Below are 19684 nucleotides of genomic sequence, written 5' to 3'. Positions count from 1 at the left end.
AGCAGCCATCCAGGATTGGCCCCAGCTTCTTACAGATGCTGGGAACAAGCCCTCTGTGTTTATCAGATTGCAAGCAAAAACACCAGGTAAATTCTCTGTTGAATTGTTAGAGATGGGGTGGGACTAAATAACAGTAAAAGGTTTAATTCCATTTTCCTAATTCAGTATATTTGAGTGTGGGCAAGAATAAAATAATGAACACTCTAGAGAACTGGAGGAGGTTTTAACTCAAGGTAAAACGCCTGTGCCACATAATGAGGAACAGTCACAGTTTTTATATGATTATCATCAGTATCTTTGAACTTGATTACTTCAGTCTTTAGCTTATTCTTAATCTCAGCCTTGCAGTGGCTAGACACTTAGAGTAGCTCGTTACTCTGTTTTCTAAAGAACGAGGAAGAAGTTACCAAGTGTGATTTTGTCTTTTACATGATTGCACAGAAATAGAATATAGGGTTATTGCCCAAGCTATTATGCACTTTCCACATAATTTTTACCTTTTGATGTGAATACATTACATTTGTGGATTAAGTCTTTGTTTTTGTTGAAAATAAGCATTTAAATAAATAATAGTAAAAAAGCACCATAAAACACATGATCAGACATAACACCAAGTCTACGGATTGGGATTCCTGTAAATTTACTGAGGTGCCTATAAATCCCTGAAAATGCAATGAAGTACTCTAATGCTGCATGGACTTCATATTCAGGGAGAGTCCAATGTGAAGATAGCTTGAAAATCCTGAAAAAAAAAAGGAGCAATATCAGCAAAAGAAAATCCCATCATACTTATTTATAGGATGTGCTCACTTTATCACCTGCTCTTTTGAATCCCTTGTTTCCTGCTAAATTTTCTTTGCCATTTTGTTGGAAAATTTTGCGAACTCATAGTGTCACTCTAATATAAATGTAATTTTAAGTGTATCTGAGTATCCCAAGTGACTGACAGTACCTTATAAGCTCATTCTTTCTGAATCACAGTTTATAAGTTTACCCCATACGTGTAGCTTGTACTGCAAGTTGTATTGCTGTGGAATTTGGCCTGTGACATTTATGGGAACTATTATTTGAACACATCTGCTATCATTCGTGTTACTATACAAAAGCAGATTCTCAGTAGCCTTTCCAGAACATAAATGGAAGTTCCCAAGAATGACGTAGGCATTGACACAGGCTGCCATAACATAGGAACGTTAGGTATTTTGCCACATTTTAATTATAAATCTAAAATGCATCACATCGGGATATCTGTAGCTGACTTTATGAAACTTTAATTGTAATAAATCTTCAGTACAGAAAACCTTTTGGAGTGCCAGAGTGTAACAGAGAAGTGTGGTTTTTAGGTGAGAATGTGCAATAAGATATGAAAAGTTATTTTAAGAACAGTGTAGCTTTCAGATTTGAGTATTACCATCTTGCAGCATAAAGACCTTTTCTGGTACCAGTTTTGAGTGGCATGAGACCACAAGTTCAATTCCTTCTTGGTTTCAGTAGACATGTGAGCCTGGAGGGTGCCTGGAGCAAGTTACTGTACAATGGAAGTTGCTTTTCAAACTGAATGGTGAAATATGACTTTGCTGCAAGTTATCTCCCTGGTAAATATTTTGTAGCATTTGTTAGCATGGTAGGGGCTTTTTTACGTTTCTTTCCTAGCCAGATATTAACTACGTGGAATATTAAGTGACTGAGATAATTTCAGGGTAGAAGAGGACTTTTGCTATTGCAGTTCATTGAATATGTCATACACCTCACCCACATAGTTCTCTTAGCCAGGAAATAGCTAATATTGACATACTGGCATGCTGACAATGAACTGTCAAAAATGTCATGAATGCTAAAGAGAAAAACCTATGCTTATCTATGGTAGACACATTTGGCCATGTTTTAAGTGCTCAGTTTGCAAATAAGGCATGTCGTTTAAAAAATCAAAATCTGTCACTTCATATCTTTTTGAAATGATCATAAAACGTATGCAGTAGCTATTTAAACAACACTTTTGATGTGCCAAAACTGTGCCATGCATGTTGTGACCACTCTCATGTTGTGAAACTGCATGTATATTCAAAACAGACTAGAGGAAGTTGCACAGAACAGGTCAACATTCAGTCTAAAAAGTGAAAAAATATATTTCTTGGAAAAAAAGTATATCAAGACAAGATTTAACATAAGGACAGAATATCAGTACCAGTCCAGATGATGATTTGTGATGTTTATTACCCAAATTCATCTATAACATTTAATACACTTTGTGACAGGACAGCAGATGTAGTGTATAGTACTAGTCCTACAAAAAAGAGTCCCCTTCCTGCCTGCTTTGCTTCCAGCTGTAAAGTTTTTGCCTGCATTCTGGGGTCTCATTTTCATATCTGGTTCTTTGTTAGTTTTTACTTTGCCTTCTTTTTGTTAATTACATTTTCACCTGGCACAGAATTAGTTGTTGTACAGTTAAACTTCAGTGAATGTATTAAATGGCTTTTGGAATTAAAAGTTCTCAGACTTTAATTACATCAGATTTCAAATATTGGACCAATTTCTTCTCCCGTGAGTAGTTCCAGCTAAAGTCAATAAGAATATTTTATGAGTTATGCAACACGATTTGTCCTGCCTTTTATAAGTAATCCTAATACCCCACCCACTATTACCCTAGTTCTTTTTCTGGAAAATGCAAGTTAGAGTATGGACCATGTAGTGACTTTTCTGTAATGCTTAAATAGAATGAGAGAAAGGAAAATGCCAAGTAAATTATCAGAAGAATTTGCTCCTAAGCATATTTTAAAAAATGAATATTAATATAAATAAAAACAAAAAATATATGTATTCAAATGTATATCTGATTTCTAATATATCATATATTTTTGATCATCCTATTTTTAAATTAATTTCTGAATATCCATGTGAAAGCAAATTATTTTTTTCCAGACTGATAAGTATGAAAAATGCTTTTGAAATGTCTTCTTACCTGATTCAAAATAAAAGTAGCAATAAACAACTTTTCCTACCTCCAAGTCTATATGGTTGCCAAAGCCCTCTTTTTTGAGACTTCTTCCGCACACATACTTTGTACAGTACCTGGGCTAATGAGGCCTTTGAGCACAACATTATTTATGTAAATACAATTATTTATATCATTGTGCCTAAAATTTATCCACATTCTCTCCTATAGGATGTATTGTACAGGCCTATCTTATATTTCATGATAGTTGATTCAGGATCAGAATAACCTTTTTAATACTAAAAATGAATTAACACACCAGACTCTTTTGATGAGAAAGGACTTGTTCATTTTAACTACCATAAAGATGAAAGCTAAATAGTGAATATTAACATTTTCAAACAGAGATAAAACTGTAAAGAAATATCTATCGAGTAATTATGACTCTTTCTTGCACAAATACATTCCTAAATTAAGCCATTAATTTTTTTAAGTGTTCATTTAGTGATACACATGTCAAGATGCCATCATCAATAGAATGCTAAATGTAAAAAACTGGTATCTTATATAGTATTCTTTCCTGGATAGATGTTTTATGTCTGCATTGTTATATTAAGGAAAAATCTCTTTGTGTTTGTCATGGACAACCATGGAAGACACTTACAACATGGTTCTTCTGAGTAGCATCAGCCCATGGAAGCAGAACAGAGATCCTTGGAAGGGGGATGGGGAACAACACCACACAGGAGCATTTTGCAAATTCACACTGTCCTTCCAACTGCGGCAAGGTTGTTTGGTGTAAATGTCCTGCAGCATGTCAGTATTGAGATTTTTGTCCTGGTATCATCTCCAGTGTTAACAGCTCAGCAGGGAAACTCCTGCTGCTGCTTATATCTGTGCAAATTGTCTCTTATGAAAGCATCTCATAAGGGACATAGGCAAATGTCCAGTTTCTGTAATTGTGAGGTTTGTTTATTTGCAATTAATTAGCCGGAGATTTGGCTCAGTGATTTGGAACCTGAGTTAGAAGGTAACTTCAGCAAGAGGAATGAGGTCACCCCATCTTCTGTACCTTGGGACGTTGTGCTTCGTACATCCCAGCCTGGAGTCACAGCACAAAGTCGCCATGTGAGTGTTCCTTCAGGGTGCCACTGGGCATGATTCAGTATCACAAGCAAAACAAGATGTGCTTAAGGAATTCTGTTCAATTTTACAGCTGTAGCCTGGTCTCCTGGAGACACTTAAGGATCCTCAGCAAGGGAACTGGGTGTGATGCCTGCTCCCTTCCACTCTGCTTCCAGAGAAAATGCCCTTAAGTATTAATTCTGGCTCACTGATCTTTTTAGAATAATGTTTAAGCGCTCAGTTTAAACAGGCTGGACATCACTGGTTTAAGCAGACTGGAAAATTCAAATCTACATTATATCTCTTCAGGAAAATAAGACATTTGAGGTAATTTATACTGTTTAAGATACTCTTCTGAAATAAAATCTCGTCAGTCACATTGAAAAGTGCAGTGGAAGCAGAAGCCAAAATAGATAAAGAAATATTAGTGGGCAGCAGATATTTTCACAGTGCTTTTTGAGCAATAAGCATAGAGAGAGTTGTTCCAGGCAGCAGCATGTAAGAAAAAAATAAATAATGCTGTATATTTAGATGGATTGTCAGCTCCTATAGCTTTGTAAGAAGTAGATTTTAATTTCCAAGTACAGCATCATAAACCTCAAAAAACTTGGTGAAAGCTTTATTTTTCTGTTTATGCACTAGTACAACTGAAATCAGACCCTATTGACTATTTTATTTTCAACTAAAAGTTTAAAATGCCAAACATATGTTCTAGGACTTATAGAAGTATTTTATATCTATTGAGCAGTTACTGAGTTTCACTTCTCATTCATCTCAGATACAGAAAGTCCCTCTGATGTGTCTCAGTTTTCACCTCCTTAAGTTCTTGCATCTGATTCCCACATTCTCTGCAGCTTTTACAGATACTCTTTTATAAATTACTTAGCCATTGAAGAAAAGATTGCAACAAAAGTTTCCCACCTCTCTGATAAATATTCTTCATACTGTGCTGCAGAGTAATTTTCTCTGCCTTTCTCTGCCTTGGTGAATATTTTAGCATTGTTTTTATGCTGTGGAGCTGCTCCATATGGAGAGGTTTAGACTAAATCATCGAGGACCATCTCAGTCCTAATGATCATGACACAGTAGACTCAGGGGCATCCAGTGACACATGCAGAGTTCCATGCTTTCTTGGCAGGGAAGGGGGGATCTTGCTACCACTACTGTCCTGCATAACAGTTATGCAGATACCAAGTTGTGCCTTTTGTTTCTAATCATGTAGATGCTCTAAATGGAAATATTTGAAGAAATGTCCATTGTTCTTGGGTGATGTTTCCACTTTTTTGAAAACTTTTAAACTTTCTTCTAGCAAGTCCTAGGCAAAAATGCTCACTCCTGTTCATTAAGACTTAGAATGCCACCAGAGTGCACTTTTCTGTGAATAAACAGCTGTTCATGGGAAGAAAAATACCCAGCTCTAAAATGAGCAAAGTTCTTAAGATCATTTGCTTTCAAAATGGTCAACGAAGTGCCATTGTATAATGAAACGTCACAGGCACTTAACTTTTATGGAGCAGTTATTGACTGGTCACTGTGTTCATTTTCAGACATTAATGCCAAGGTCGGTTAAAAGTAACCAAAGTCCAGATAAACATATATTTCATACTAGAATGTTGCCAGGATTTTATCATAATTTGCTGTTCTCATCTGTTTTCAGACAGGCCAATCACAGCTTTTAATATCTGTATTCTTTTACATCTTATCTTTTCATTATACCTTTCCCATTTCCATGTTCCCCACTAAATGTCAGTTCCTACAGCTGAAATTTTATTTGAGTTGTTAAATATATTCATTCCACCAGAGCTTTGAACATGAGTTTATGATTACTTCTTGCCATATAGCTTGCCTCAGTGGGATGTAATAAATTAGTCTAATCATATGGTGAGTACTTACTTCATCTTGTGTTTGTTCCTGCTAGGAACTGAAATTGTCTCTGTAATTGTATGCAAATCCCTTCACCAGAATAATCAAAGGAAACCTATGTGTAGCTGCCCATCCTCCACAAGAGAAACATAAAAGTCACCTAACTTTTAATTCAACTTAAATGAAATGCTGTATCTTCATATGTAAAATGTAGATACAAATAGAAGAACAAAATTAAAAGGCATGTGAGTAGCAGATACTTTGATAATATTGCTGGCTGCTTTTAGTCCTGCTATATGCGTATACATAATACTACATTAATAGTGTTTATGGCATCAAACCTGAGAAATAATATTGGAATTTTCATTTTAAACATGAGGGAATTTCTTCTCCTCTGAAAATACATGAGACAGATGATGGAGGGTTTTATGAATTGCCTTCAGAAGGTGCCTGCAGAAGGATACTGCAGTAACTAGCTCAGACTTAGCCATCAAATTTTCAGTTGAGATAAATTCTCCTGTAAGTCTCTTACTCTAAGGCATGTTTTTTTATATTGGCCTGAAATAGTTTTGACTGGCTTCTTTGACCTCTGTCAAATATTTTGACATTAATTTTTTAAATGTGGACACCAAAAAGAGATTTAGTCTTGTAGGAGTAGTCCAGTGTCCTCTGTGAAGATCATATAATTCTCTTCCCTGTTTCTCTGTGTAAGTATCTAGATGTTATATTGGCTGTCTTACAGCAGTGCTGGCAAAGATCAGTTCTGCATATCTTTCTTTGTGATAGCTATGTTTGTGAAGACCTTAAATGTGGCAAGGTTACTAAATGCCTTTTGCCCTCCCAGTTCTTTTCAGAGGAGTGCTGAAGAGGAAGAAGAGGGTAGAGGAAGCCAGAACATTCTCTGTTTGTTTCTCTAAATTGCAGCTCCAGTCCAGAAAAAAATTAATTCCGGTCTACAACAGAAGAGCAATTACTTAATTTTAGGAACTGAAAGAAAACCATGGCAGCTTATCTCCAGATTGTCAGGCAATCAGGTTTTCGTAAATTTGTGGTCCATGTGTCAGTTTAAAAGAAACAGTAAGGCTTAGTTCAGAAGCATTTCAAACAAATAGTCACTGTATTATTATGATAGCATCCAAATTTTAAATCTTGTTTTCCCAGGATATGTTAATTTCTTTTCTTAAAAAGTTAAATACTTGAATTGTGATATAGATTTCAAAAATATCATAACACAACTTAAATTTAAAATCAGAAATAATGTGCCCGGGATCTAAAAGTAGAACATATAGAAGGAGTATTTATCTTTACATTATCTGCTGTGTAGCTACCCGTAAATATGGACATGGCCACGTGCATAGAGATAGAATTAAGGTTGTGACTCCCTTAAAATGAATGCTCATTAGTGTGAAGGCTCATTAATGTGAATGCTCATTAGTGTGAATGCCTGTTGTTTCAGTCTGAAGATTGTTCTTCCTTTTTTGTCTCATACATGTATTAGAAATGACACTGTATTAATGCCGGTAGGCAGAGATTGTCAGATATTTTATAATAAAGGACTAGTTTTCTAACAAATCTCAATAGAAAGGAGGCAGAAGATGTGACATCAAGATCTTCATTTAGTACCCACAGCCAGTTCTGTCCTAGGGCACAGGTATCTTATTTAGGCAGGTGCCTTGTGGGGAAAAATAGTATGTGACAATATAATTAAAGACAGCACCATAATACATTAATTAGAATACATTAGGGTACTGCTAATTTTAAGATGTAGCAGCTCTTGAGAGCTTTAGCTTGCAGCCTTTCTAGTCCTTGGTGTGGTTCTTTCAGATGTTGTTTACACAGAGGTCTATGTACATTTGTATGGTATCACAGAGCAAACTAAATCCTATTAAGTTGAGACTAGAGAGGTAAGCTAGCAATTTTTGGAAAATGGCTATGCATCAATTAAGATATGGTGTGAGAAAGATAATTTATTAGTATTAGTGTTACAGATTATAGGTTTTAATGATATTAAGAATTTTAGCTCTAAAGAAGAAAAATGTAAGCTATAATGTATAAAAGCAAGGAACATTTACAACTAAGCTGGTTATTTGTCAAATAAATAGTAATAGCAATAATTGTAATAATAACAATGAATAAAAAAGATAATAAGTTAAATATTTGGAAAATATATTATTTTCTTTTAAAATGGGTTCACTTTTTCCTGTTTGCTGTGCTTTCATTAAAACTACTGATACACATTAGTCCTAACAATAGTCCCAAGGTGACATATCAGATTACTAGTTGTTTAGAGAGACTGTGTAGCCTCTGTGGTTAAATTTATACAAAATACTGATCTGACAGAGGACAGATGTAGCACTTTTTTTTCCCCACTTGTTGGTTTAATTGCTGGGGATTTTTTGGGTAATAGTTTGTGAAGTTCTGATAACACTGTAATTACATACAGTTTCTGATTTAGCATTCAAAGTTCTGTACTAAGAGTTTGCTAAAATTAGTAAAACCTGCTAAGAATGTGGCTTTCTTGTCGCTTGTAAACTAGAGAGGAGCCAAAGACCTCTCTCCTGAGCCAGTTGTAGCTGAGGCCTATGGCATAGCTAAATAATAGACAAATAAAAGCAAATAATGTATAAAGTGCTAACAAGGTACAAAAATTTTCTTTTGCCCCATATCTGTAAGCATGCTTGCATGTTTTCATTTCTATTCATGCTTGTCATATGAAAGATTATGGGACTTCAATGTTATTTTGAAGGCATTTAGTGAAATGGGAAGGGTAATGGTATCTGAAAACTGTGAAAGCACAAGCAAAACTAGCAGACTAGCTTCAAAAACAGGGCTTTTTTCAGTCCGTGTCAAGTTCCCATTTATCTCTATCACTTGGACCTTTGATGAGACACCTTTACAGTGCATTTCATATGAAGGCTGCAGACTCTGAAATGCAAAGAAGGGGGAAAATCTTGCTGCTGAGTGGGTGTAGCATAAATGGGACCTGACATAGCTTGAATCTTTGATCATGAATTCCCATTGTGGTGTAAGCCAAACCTCCTCCCATATGCTCCCTGAAAGCACATAACTTAGATGACGTTGTTCCACTTAAGACTTTTTTTTTCTTAAAAGAACTCATGGTTGTAATATATTAACAGCATTTTCTTGTAGCTTTATGTTGTCCTTAGGAAAGAAAGATTATTAAATACTGCAGATGAAGTTGCACACGTACCAGTCTCTACAGAATTAAGGGAGAGAAGAACAGAAAGTCTGACCATAAAACATCGCTAGAGCTTGGTTTGGAGGTGTCTCACAACACCGAGAAAATATTCAAGGTCACAGTTCTCACAGAGGCAAGAAACGTAAACTCAGATCATCAAATTACCATCAAATATTTTGAAGTATTTGAAGCAGAAATGTGATAGAAGAGATGGCTAAATTGGATCCATTATTTCCTCATTTTTTTTCAGAACTGTTTGTAATAAAGTTATCCTGATCACTAACAGTACAGGTGACAATTCACACCCTACATCATAATAGATATATTTGAAAGTGCATTGAATTTGGAAAGCTAAGTAAACCCAAACATGGATTTTTAAGAAACAAATTATATGAGATAAAGTAATTTTCATTCTATTACAAAATAATGGGGTTTGTAGACATTTAAAAGGAATAGGTATCTCCAGTACAAGTTTTTACGGTTTCCCTGAAATGCTGCTAAATGATTGTGCTGGTTTTGCATGGTAAGGTTTGGGTAGTGGAGGACTACAAGGGTGGCTTCTTGTTGCCAGAAGCTTCCCCCATTTTTAACAGAGCCAATGCCAGACAGCTCCAAGATGGACCTGCCACAGGCCAAAGCCAAGCCCATCAGCAATGGTGGTAGCACCTCTGGGATAATGTTTTGAAAAGGGGAGAACACCTGTGCAGCAGAAAGAGGAGTGAGAATTTGTGAAAGGAACAGCCCCGCAGACACCAAGATTAGTGCAGGAGGAAGGGGAGAAGGTGCTCCAAGCACCAGAGATGAGATTCCCCTGCACACCATGATGAAGACCTCAGTGAGGCAGGCTGTCCCACTGTAGCCCCCGGAGGTCCACAGTGAATCGCAGAATCATAGAATGGTTTGGGTTGGAAGGGACCTTAAAGATCATCTAGTTCCAATTCCCCTGCCATGGTCAGGGAACCTTCCACTAGACTAGGTTGCTCAGAGTCCCATCCAGCCTGGCCTTGAGTGCCTCTGGGAATGGGAAGTCCACAACTTCTCTGGCCAAGAATGATCTTCTACAACCACATGTATGGTTGAAGGGAGGAATGAAAGAAAGGTGTTTTAAGATTTTATTCCTCATTATTCTACTCTGATTTAATTGGCAATAAATACATTTCCCTGAGTTGAGTCTGTTTTGCCTGTGAGAGTTATTGGTGATAGATCTCTCCATGACTTTGTCTTGACCCACAAACCTTTCACTGTATTTTCCCTCACCCTATCCAGTTAAGGAGCAAGAGTGATAGATTGGCTTGGTGGGCACCCAGCATCCAGCCAAGGTTGGCCCATGACAATGAACTAAAGAAATTTTGTCTTAATGAAATTTCTAGAAGATCTGTAAAACACTGGTCACACTCAAACTCAGAAAGAAATATATAAGGTTCACTGTCAAACAAAGAGGTATTAAGTATTGATCCATTCTGGCTGCATTTTTTTCCAAGAATCTTTGTTAATGATTTGGATGAAAACATATAAAATGCATTTGTTAAACTTACAGATGATAAAAATTTGAGAGGACTGTGTGTACTCTGGAATTCATTTTTAAAATGCATCACATTTTCACCAATGCGCTTCTGGAAGGACTTGAATCAATTGCAACATATCTAGACGAATGCAAGGAAAATTTTCATAACTTTGATTAAAACATTTTCTACCAGGAAAACCTAAAAGAATCATGTTTTGGAAATAGAAGTGCAGACAGAAAAGTAATGTAACAGCAGTCTTCAGTTACATAAAGGATTGCTTGAAAGAAGAAGGGAACAAACTGTTCTCCAGACCTAGCAGAGATAGGACAAGAATGAGTGGCTTTAAATTATGCCAGGGGAGACTTAGGTTAGACTTTAGGAAGCATCTCCTAATGATAAGGATAATTAAGCAATGAATATATTACCTAGGGTGTTACAGAATCCTCTTTGGAGATTTTTAAGGACAGAGAAAGATACCTGTCTTGAATGTTTTAAATATAATTTAGATGTCTTGGGGGATGGAGGGATAGAGAGTAATAGATTGAATTATTTCTTGAGTCCCCTGTCTTATTTTCCAGTCTGTGTATAATTTCTGTGAATTAGACCCAAGAAGGACTCAGAACACAACTGTAGTTCTAGCTCTCTCTCTGTTATCTAAAATCACTTTTTTCTATCTGTATTGTATGTACTTTTTATTGAATGTTTCAGCTCCAATGCAAAATGCAGAGATAATCAGGCATACAAATGGGTTATCATATGACAAAAGTTACATGATAGAGCTTACAAATCTTACTGATTCTGTTTGTGTTCTGTTTGCTGACCAAAAATTTGAAATAAAACTCTATATTAATAAAAAGGTGTTAATTACAATGATGAAAACTAAAATACACTGGATTTTGAGTGCTTGCAGTTATTGATTGATTGTACAGTCATGTGTCACTCATACTGTAAATTTCTTGTACAGTTTCATCACTGTATTGTCTGGATTCATCTCAAGATTTGGCTAGATAAATGATAGATATTTTCAGTAAGCCTCATGTCTAGACTCCTTCAATATTCATTGAAGAAAGAGAAAAGCACCTCTGGAGATAGATATCTAAGACAAAAAAATCTTTTTTATAGGATACATGTCTCTCCTTTGAAAGCTTGGATGATTAACTTAGACAACTACTTTATAGACATCTACAGTTAGGCAACATGAATCTAATCCTGAATATCAAATATATTGGCTTATTCTTACCTTATTCTTCCCTCTTGCTGTGTGTGGGATTTATAAAAAATTTAGTTCTTTTACTGGCCCTAATACGAATTCCTATAGTTGGAAGTAACTTTCATAAAGTAGCTATGGTATTTCAGTGTTTAGGGCTTTTGGGATCATAGCTAATCTTGGGAATGAGATCGACTCCTTTTTGAAAATTAATTGGACCACAAAGAGAAGCAAATTAATTTGCACTTCAGTAACATGCAGTATATGATGACCATCTTTGAAAAGGACCCATGTTTGTCAGAGATGTTAACTTGGTGATTCCGTATTTTCAGTCTGCTAGACAGAGTAAAACACGGTTATAATATGTAAATATCGCATTGTCTTCATTGCAGAAAATTAATAATAAGCTACTTCCTGTGCAAAAGTTCCAAAATGGGGAACTTCCTGGGGGCACTACTGTTTGGAGCAAGCAGCCACTTTGCTGCCAATTTCCTGGCAAGGCCATCAGGAATGATTGCCTGTGCATAGAATGGTGCAGAAAGAGTTTCCCAGAATGAAAAGGCTGCTGTAAAATGAAAGCTATTTAAAATTAATTATATCACTGTAATTGATCATTGAAATATTTTCTGGTGAAAGCAAGCAAGTGAAAAAAAATGAACAAGTACAAAAAATGAAACAAAGAAGAGGAAACAAGCTAAGATGTACATTCCAGTAGAAAAATAACTCAAGATAATGCTCCTCTATCTCTTTAGTTTATTCTGAACATGCTGAAGAGATTTAGATATCAGATTTTATTTTTCATTTAAGTAGAAAGAAATGAAATTAAGTCATTGACTGCTGAAATGAAAGTGAATAGGGGGAAGTCTAGCTAGTATAGCAGAAGACAAATAAAAAAAAGTCTGAAAGGCCACTCAGATTTTAAAGACAAAAAGATTACTCATTGTTTCAGCCACTTGGGTTGAGGGAGGTTGTGTATAGGCACCAATTACAGCAACATTGTAGTGAGTAGGAGGAATCCTGGACTACAAAATTGCTCAAATGTTTTACACACGTTCAGCCTCCAGAAGATACTGACTCTGAAGAAGTACTAATTCCTCTCTAAACAGGTACACACCAGGTGCACATCTGGCATTGTTTTTATACTGCTGATGCATTTTGTGATGAAAAAATGCCTATGGAGTGTGGAATGAGGGAAGAAGACTTAAAAAAAATTCTAAGATTTTGTTTGTAAGGTACTTTGCTGTCATATCAACCCCAGTACATACATTTTTCTGCAGTAGACATCTCCAGCTCTGATTTTACAGGAAACAAATAGAGTAAGTTCTCATGTTTGCTTGGGATTTTTTTCCCCAGCATTATGTCTGTGTGTTATCTTTTTGGAATAAAAAGAGATAGCAGTATGTTAGATCATTACAATCCCACCTGATCAGAGAACAGAAAAGCAAATAGAGGAGGGACCAAGAAAATAAAATCTTTGCAGACTTGCCCCATCTGTGTTTTGGTTCCAGTATGTTGAGATGGAACTGGTATTACTGGGCCCTTGTTAATAGTATCTACATGAGATGGAACTGGTATTACTGGGCCCTTAAGCAGTTGTTAATAGTATCTACACTTTAGCAATGACCTACAAAAAAGCAGTTGGCAGACTTCTCATCCCAGGTCATTTGAGGAAAATTCCCCGGAATCTAATCTCATAAAGAGGAAAAAGAAGCCGTTCTTGCATAAAACATCCTTGTGTTTGGGAAGGACTTCAGCCTTCAGGCAGTTGTATTGGTGTTTTATCTTGTTCATAGATCTGCTAGTTAAAAAAAAAACAACAACAAGTTTGGGAAGGACTTCAGCCTTCAGGCAGTCGTATTGGTGTTTTATCTTGTTTCATAGATCTGCTAGTTAAAAAAAACCAACAACAAGCCATCAAACTCCATGAAGGACCAGGAGCTTGTTTGATTCAGACTTTGAGGCTTCAACAACCTATGCTTGGGAACAATCTTTTATGTTTTTTGATAAATGAGCTATCTGCATTTTAGGGTTGAATTAGTTGAAGAGAAAGGGTTCCTATAAACATTTGTGAGAACTTAGCTTACTTTTATTTATTGGCATAGTCCTAATCATTTGTTTTGAATAAGGTTGTTTTGAAAAGCATGAATAGTGCAGCTCAGCTGATATGAATTAGCCTAGGGGTTTTTTAGGTTGCTTTTATTCAATAAATACTATTCCACAACACATAGGATGGGATGTATTCCAGAAAATGAATCGAATAGTGCAGCTCAGCTGATATGAATTAGCCTAGGGTTTTTTTAGTTTGCTTTTATTCAATAAATAGTATTCCACAACACATAGGATGGAATGTATTCCAGAAAATGAATGTCTGTAGCATAACTCAGGATAAACAACAGATAACCAGAACATAAATACCTTTTAGGTGATAGCTGTAATATTCATTTCTTGAGCAAACATCTTCCTAAGCTCAGCTGATATGAATTAGCCTAGGGTTTTTTTAGTTTGCTTTTATTCAATAAATAGTATTCCACAACACATAGGATGGAATGTATTCCAGAAAATGAATGTCTGTAGCATAACTCAGGATAAACAACAGATAACCAGAACATAAATACCTTTTAGGTGATAGCTGTAATATTCATTTCTTGAGCAAACATCTTCCTAAAGATTAAGAATTTTTTCAGACTAGATATGCTGCATTCAGTTTCTGAGAATTATCACAGGTTAGTTTTAGGGGGGCTTGCGCTATAAAATGTTTGCAGCAACTAACTTTTTTTTTCCCCTGTCAGCTGTAGCCCATTATTTTGGACACATAATCATTCTTCTCATCATGTCTAATTTTTATGCCAGCTGTGCCTGTGAATGCCTTTATTCATTCTGCGTAAACTCCGCCCTTGTCAGTCTGTTATATTAAAAATTGCTCCTGCACAGTGGATAGATGACCACACCACTGATTACTGGGGTAGGGATTCTGAACTCTTCTGGTGGAGAATGTTGCACCATATCCAGTTACTACAGCTTAGTTGTATTATGCTGCATGTGAAAGACATGCCATAAACACTCATCTAAGTGCCAGCTACTGACAAGAAGCTTCAGAAGCTTCAAATGCCTAAATGAAGGGAGTTGCTAATGGAATGTGGCAAGTCAAACCTTGATCCAAGGTAGAAAAAAAGTTTTTCTATGTGTTTGTCTGATATTTGTCATGTTTTATGCTTGATCAAAACACATCTTAGTAAAGTTGTCCAAGCGAAATAAGAAAGGAAGGAGGGGATGTCAATTGCTGTTTCAAACACCATTCATTCTGAATCAAAGAAAATGTTAATTAGTGTCAGGAAGCTGAATTAAGTAAATGTTGACTGCCTTTGTAGCAAAGATCAAGTCAAAGTAAGTGAAACAGGAACCCCTGTAACATTGGAGTAGTTTTAATGTATGTCTATATATGGTAATGAATAGGAAATGAAGCAAGAAATACAATGTTTGGGAAAGAATCTCGTCATGATTTGCAGAGATAATTACAGGCAAAAAGGAGATTGAATATAGCAACAGGAAAAGCAGAATAATTATGCAGCAATTAACAGGAAAGCTGCACGGTTCTTTGAAAAAAATAACAGTCATTGGGTTAAAAATATATGCTGAGTACAGAAATGTTTTAATACTCAATGCATCAAGTATTTGAATTCATTTCCTAAGATAAAATACTGTTTCATAAAATAAATATCCCATTATGTGAAAATATGTTCTGCATCTTATGATTCATTATAATTGTTTGTATTTTTATCTTATATATGTCATCTGAATTGGAGGAAAAAAACTAATAAATGTTCATTTTGAGTGCTGATGCATAGTGTCATAATCATAAGAAGATATAGATTTTAAGTTAATATTTCAAAGAGTGCAAATGTCATATAAGCCAGTAGAAAAACAGCTACTCCTAGATTTGCAAGAAAATTAGTTTCTCATGTGTCCTAAAATCTTCATATTCTGGTAACATTATTGTCTACTGTTATTTGACTGGAGGCAAATTTGGGTTTTGGTTGTGTTGTAGGTCTTCTGATAATTAGTTAGTTAGCAACAGCATACTCAAAAGTTCTCTTTCTGAAATGTAACTTACAAAAATTCCTCTTGAAATCTGTGGGAATATCTGGTAGTTCTTCTACAGGAAATCTGTCGTGCATCTTCAAGTGCATTAAAATGACATCTGGGGAACACTGCACACCCAGGATACACTTAGCTGGAGGAACGAGAAAGAGGCTACCACTGGGTAGCTGCATCACTAAGGAAAATTATTTAGGAGGTGAAATCTTTCGTTTAAACCTAGTGGGGAAAATTCTGTCTATCAATGAGTAAAAATCCACCATACTTCATGTTATGATTCTAGACAGGGGGACCTGCTCTGAATTGTGTCATTTGTATGAATATGTTATTGAGAAACATATCTGTCCTTTCTGTCATTTCAAAACATTAAATCTAGATCTGAAATGTACAATCTTCATTGCTTTGAACAAGTTCACCACTTACTCTGGATAAAAGGTAGAAGAATACATGCCTCCTGCTGCAGGAATTGGTTGAGCAAGGCTTGACTAGGCTTGCAAGCTGTTCTAAGTTATGTCATAAGCTCCTCTGCTGCCTCTGTACTGCACATTCTGAGTGAGAAAAACATGAGGGAAGATGAAGGGCTGGTGGGCCAGGGCACCCTGACACTGCAGGCAGAGCCTGCCCTGCAGGTTCAAGTGGAGACCTCTGATAGGACATTGCCTTTCCCTTCTGTGTATAGGCTCAAAGATGACAAAGTGGACATCAAATACTGGTAATGATAAAGAGCAATAATCCTGTCAGTAGTAACAATTAATGCTTCTATGGTGTCCTTCATTCATTGACCTCTAATCTCTTTGCATAGATTGGTTCAAGCTATGAAATAGATCAATATAATTTCTATTCACATCTATACTGGTATATATATTTCTATGTATAAGTAAATGAAACCAAGAATTCTTACTAGGAAGCATTAAAAACTGCTTGGATTAAATGTTGTTTAAAAAAACCCAAACCAACACAAACATGAAAAAAAAATCCCCAATAACACCAACAAAACCAAACCCAAACCAGCTCCCCACCCCCTCCCAAAAAAATAAAAAGCTAAACAAAACAAACCATTTGAATGCTTTTGTGATATACAAATACTTCTGCTGAATGACTAGGCTCAGATTTTTTCTTTGTTGTGTTGTGAAATGTGCAGATACAGAAACTGTGCAAAACCAATCTGAGAAACTGAATGCTTGACTGGAAGAGTTTGTGTGTATAAATCATATGAAGATTAACCATAATGCTGTGAATCATCCCTAGCATTCTGATCACAGCAACTGTAAATTTTGTTAATTGTATACTGTGCACTGATCATGGCTAGCAGCATAGGTAGGGATACAAATATTCGCTTATTCCCTCCCTGAAGGAGCAAATATTAAGAAACATAATATTGATTAAGGTCAAGTCCTATTCACAAAATGCAATGATTGTGTTACTAGTGTATTGTATCCTTTTTTTTTAGGTTATTCAATACTTCAAGCTATTATGGAAAAAGCGGGACAAAATAGCTGGCAAGTCAGTGCCATCTGTGTTGAGAATTTTAATGATGCCAGCTACAGGAGGCTTTTAGAAGACCTGGACCGAAGGCAAGAAAAGAAATTTGTAATAGACTGCGAAATAGAGAGGCTTCAGAATCTCTTAGAACAGGTAATACCTGCTTTTAATGTCACTGTAAACACGACTGAAACTCCAGATGAGATACCATTGTGCATTACATTTCGGTTATTTTCTCAATGGAAATGAAAACGTTTGTTCTTGGTTGGTTGTTTTTCTTTCCCATGGGCCTATATTTGTGCATCCACTCGCCTGCTCTCTTTTCTTGTCATATATAATATTTGTCTTAGCAGCCAGTATGTCAGTGCAGTGAACCTCCCCTTCCCACTGAGGAGGTCTGTGACCGAAGGGTGCCAGCAGTCAGGGCAGCTGCACATTTGGCCCTGCTTCCCAGAGCCTCCATGCCTGATACATCTTGCATCAGGGTCATAGGGCTGGCAGAACAACATGGTGCTGCTGAATTGCCAAGATGCTCTTAGTCTGTACCTTCATGGGGCTAAAGCTCAGTTTTATCTGAGGGGAAAAAAGAGCTTGTTTAAATCCAGTATTACTTTCTATTCTCCAAATAGCACAGGTCATGTATTTTTAGCCATAAAATGCTTTAAAATTATTGTGACAAATATTTAAACTGATAGTTTTATTACCTTAGCAGAGAATCTAGGAACATGAAGAACAGTGAAATAAAGGAAGGTCAGATTCTTCCGTCAGTTATTCATGGAAAGCTGCTATTAGATAAAGAAAATACTGAGCTAAACAGACTGGCTTGCACTGGGTAGTCTCTATACCAGTGTGCAAAGTGAATATAAAATCCTGCTGCTCTGATGCAGCAAATCTATCTTTAGATAATGTTTGTGTTATGCTCCTTCTTAAATGATGTCAAAAATAAAATAATGCTTTGAAAGGAAAATTTTGTCAAATGACAGGAAAATAACTTACTGTTAATTAATCTGCTTCTTGCATGATCCCACGTATTACATTGCTGTGGTGCAAGTTCACCGTTCAGCACCTGCTGCTGCTGCAGGAATTGCAGGGAATGAATGCCATCTGCTGGTGCTGGACCCTTCGCCACCACACTGTTTCTCTTGACTAGTGCATTAGAGAATTTTGAAGATTTTGTTGCAAAAACATTCGTGATGCATCTGCCACTGAAGTCACTGAAATATGAAAAGTCATTTGTGATAGAGAAATTCATAAAATAGTACTCATAAATGCATAAAATAGTATGCATTGACATATATACATCAACTTTGCTTTCACTGGCAGAAGGCAAAGAGGGAAACTGAGAATTATTAGCATGGCTGATATAACAAGGACTTCTATGACTGCTGCCAAGAGAAGAACAGACAATGACATATTGCTACAGATATGCATTTGGCCATTATATTTTTTATTCTGAATGCCATTATGTTTTAACACATGCTTTCCTTAGCCTATAATGAAATCCTCCCCCAGTTCAGCCTATATTATAGTAAAACCGAACACCCATGTGAGGGTCTTCTAAAATACATTCAGAAAAACAATTTCTCTCTCAGCTCAGTGTGTGCCTGATGTACCTGATTTCTTTTACATGGCATGCAAATATGACACAGAAAAAGTATGTTCTATTACCATAAGTCTTGAAGTACACCCACTATCATGTGTAGGTGTATCTACTGACTATCCACTCGGTTTGAAAGGAAAGTGAAGTCATCAAGTACATGTTTGGATCTCACTGATCTCACGTGTACATTTTATTTGCACCCAGGAGCTGCTACTCATTTTTTCTTCTAGATTGACACCTTCACAGTCAGTTCATAAAGGTCTGGATTTTGCATGCCTAAAATAGGTAGCTGGTGCAGGCATGCTAAGTCATAAAAATGAAGTGTCTGGACACAACAGACCAAATCAGGCAGGGTGAGTTTGGCTTACACCTCTGCAGAGAGAGCCTGAGAACTAATTGGGTCCTCTTTTCATTAACTGCACAGAGTGGAGGGTAGGAGTTAATACCTAACATGCAACATACATACATCATTTTTAGGAAGGGATTTATCTGGCTACTGTCTAATTTTAAGTGGGTTAAATTTTACCTAGGAAATGAGCTTTTATGTACTTGTGCTTGTGTTTATTTGCCCCTAAGTATAAAACCTTTGCCTTAAATCTGTGCTAATGAAATGAAAGAAACTGGCTTGTGGTCTTCAGGATTTTTTCTTTCCTCAGTAGTGGCCGCCTACAAATAT

The 19684-nt window shown here is 36.2% G+C and overlaps 1 protein-coding gene across 1 annotated transcript in view; it reads left to right on the top strand.

The window, feature by feature from the left end:
• Positions 1 to 17561, top strand: part of LOC103798133 (glutamate receptor 4-like) — a gene marked incomplete at its 3' end in the record, with an annotated part of 127575 nt that extends 110014 nt beyond the window's left edge. The window contains exon 4 of the mRNA XM_009070377.1: positions 17377 to 17561. Within this exon, the coding sequence (XP_009068625.1) occupies positions 17377 to 17561 (185 nt within the window). The remainder of the gene's footprint in view (positions 1 to 17376) is intronic.
• Between the last annotated feature and the right edge of the window lie 2123 nt (positions 17562 to 19684).

The sequence above is a fragment of the Acanthisitta chloris genome, unplaced genomic scaffold (assembly GCF_000695815.1).
Source record: "Acanthisitta chloris isolate BGI_N310 unplaced genomic scaffold, ASM69581v1 scaffold942, whole genome shotgun sequence".
Lineage (NCBI taxonomy): Eukaryota > Metazoa > Chordata > Aves > Passeriformes > Acanthisittidae > Acanthisitta > Acanthisitta chloris.
The sequence above is the reverse complement of the archived record's forward strand: the minus strand, read 5'-3'. Positions and strand labels throughout refer to the sequence as shown.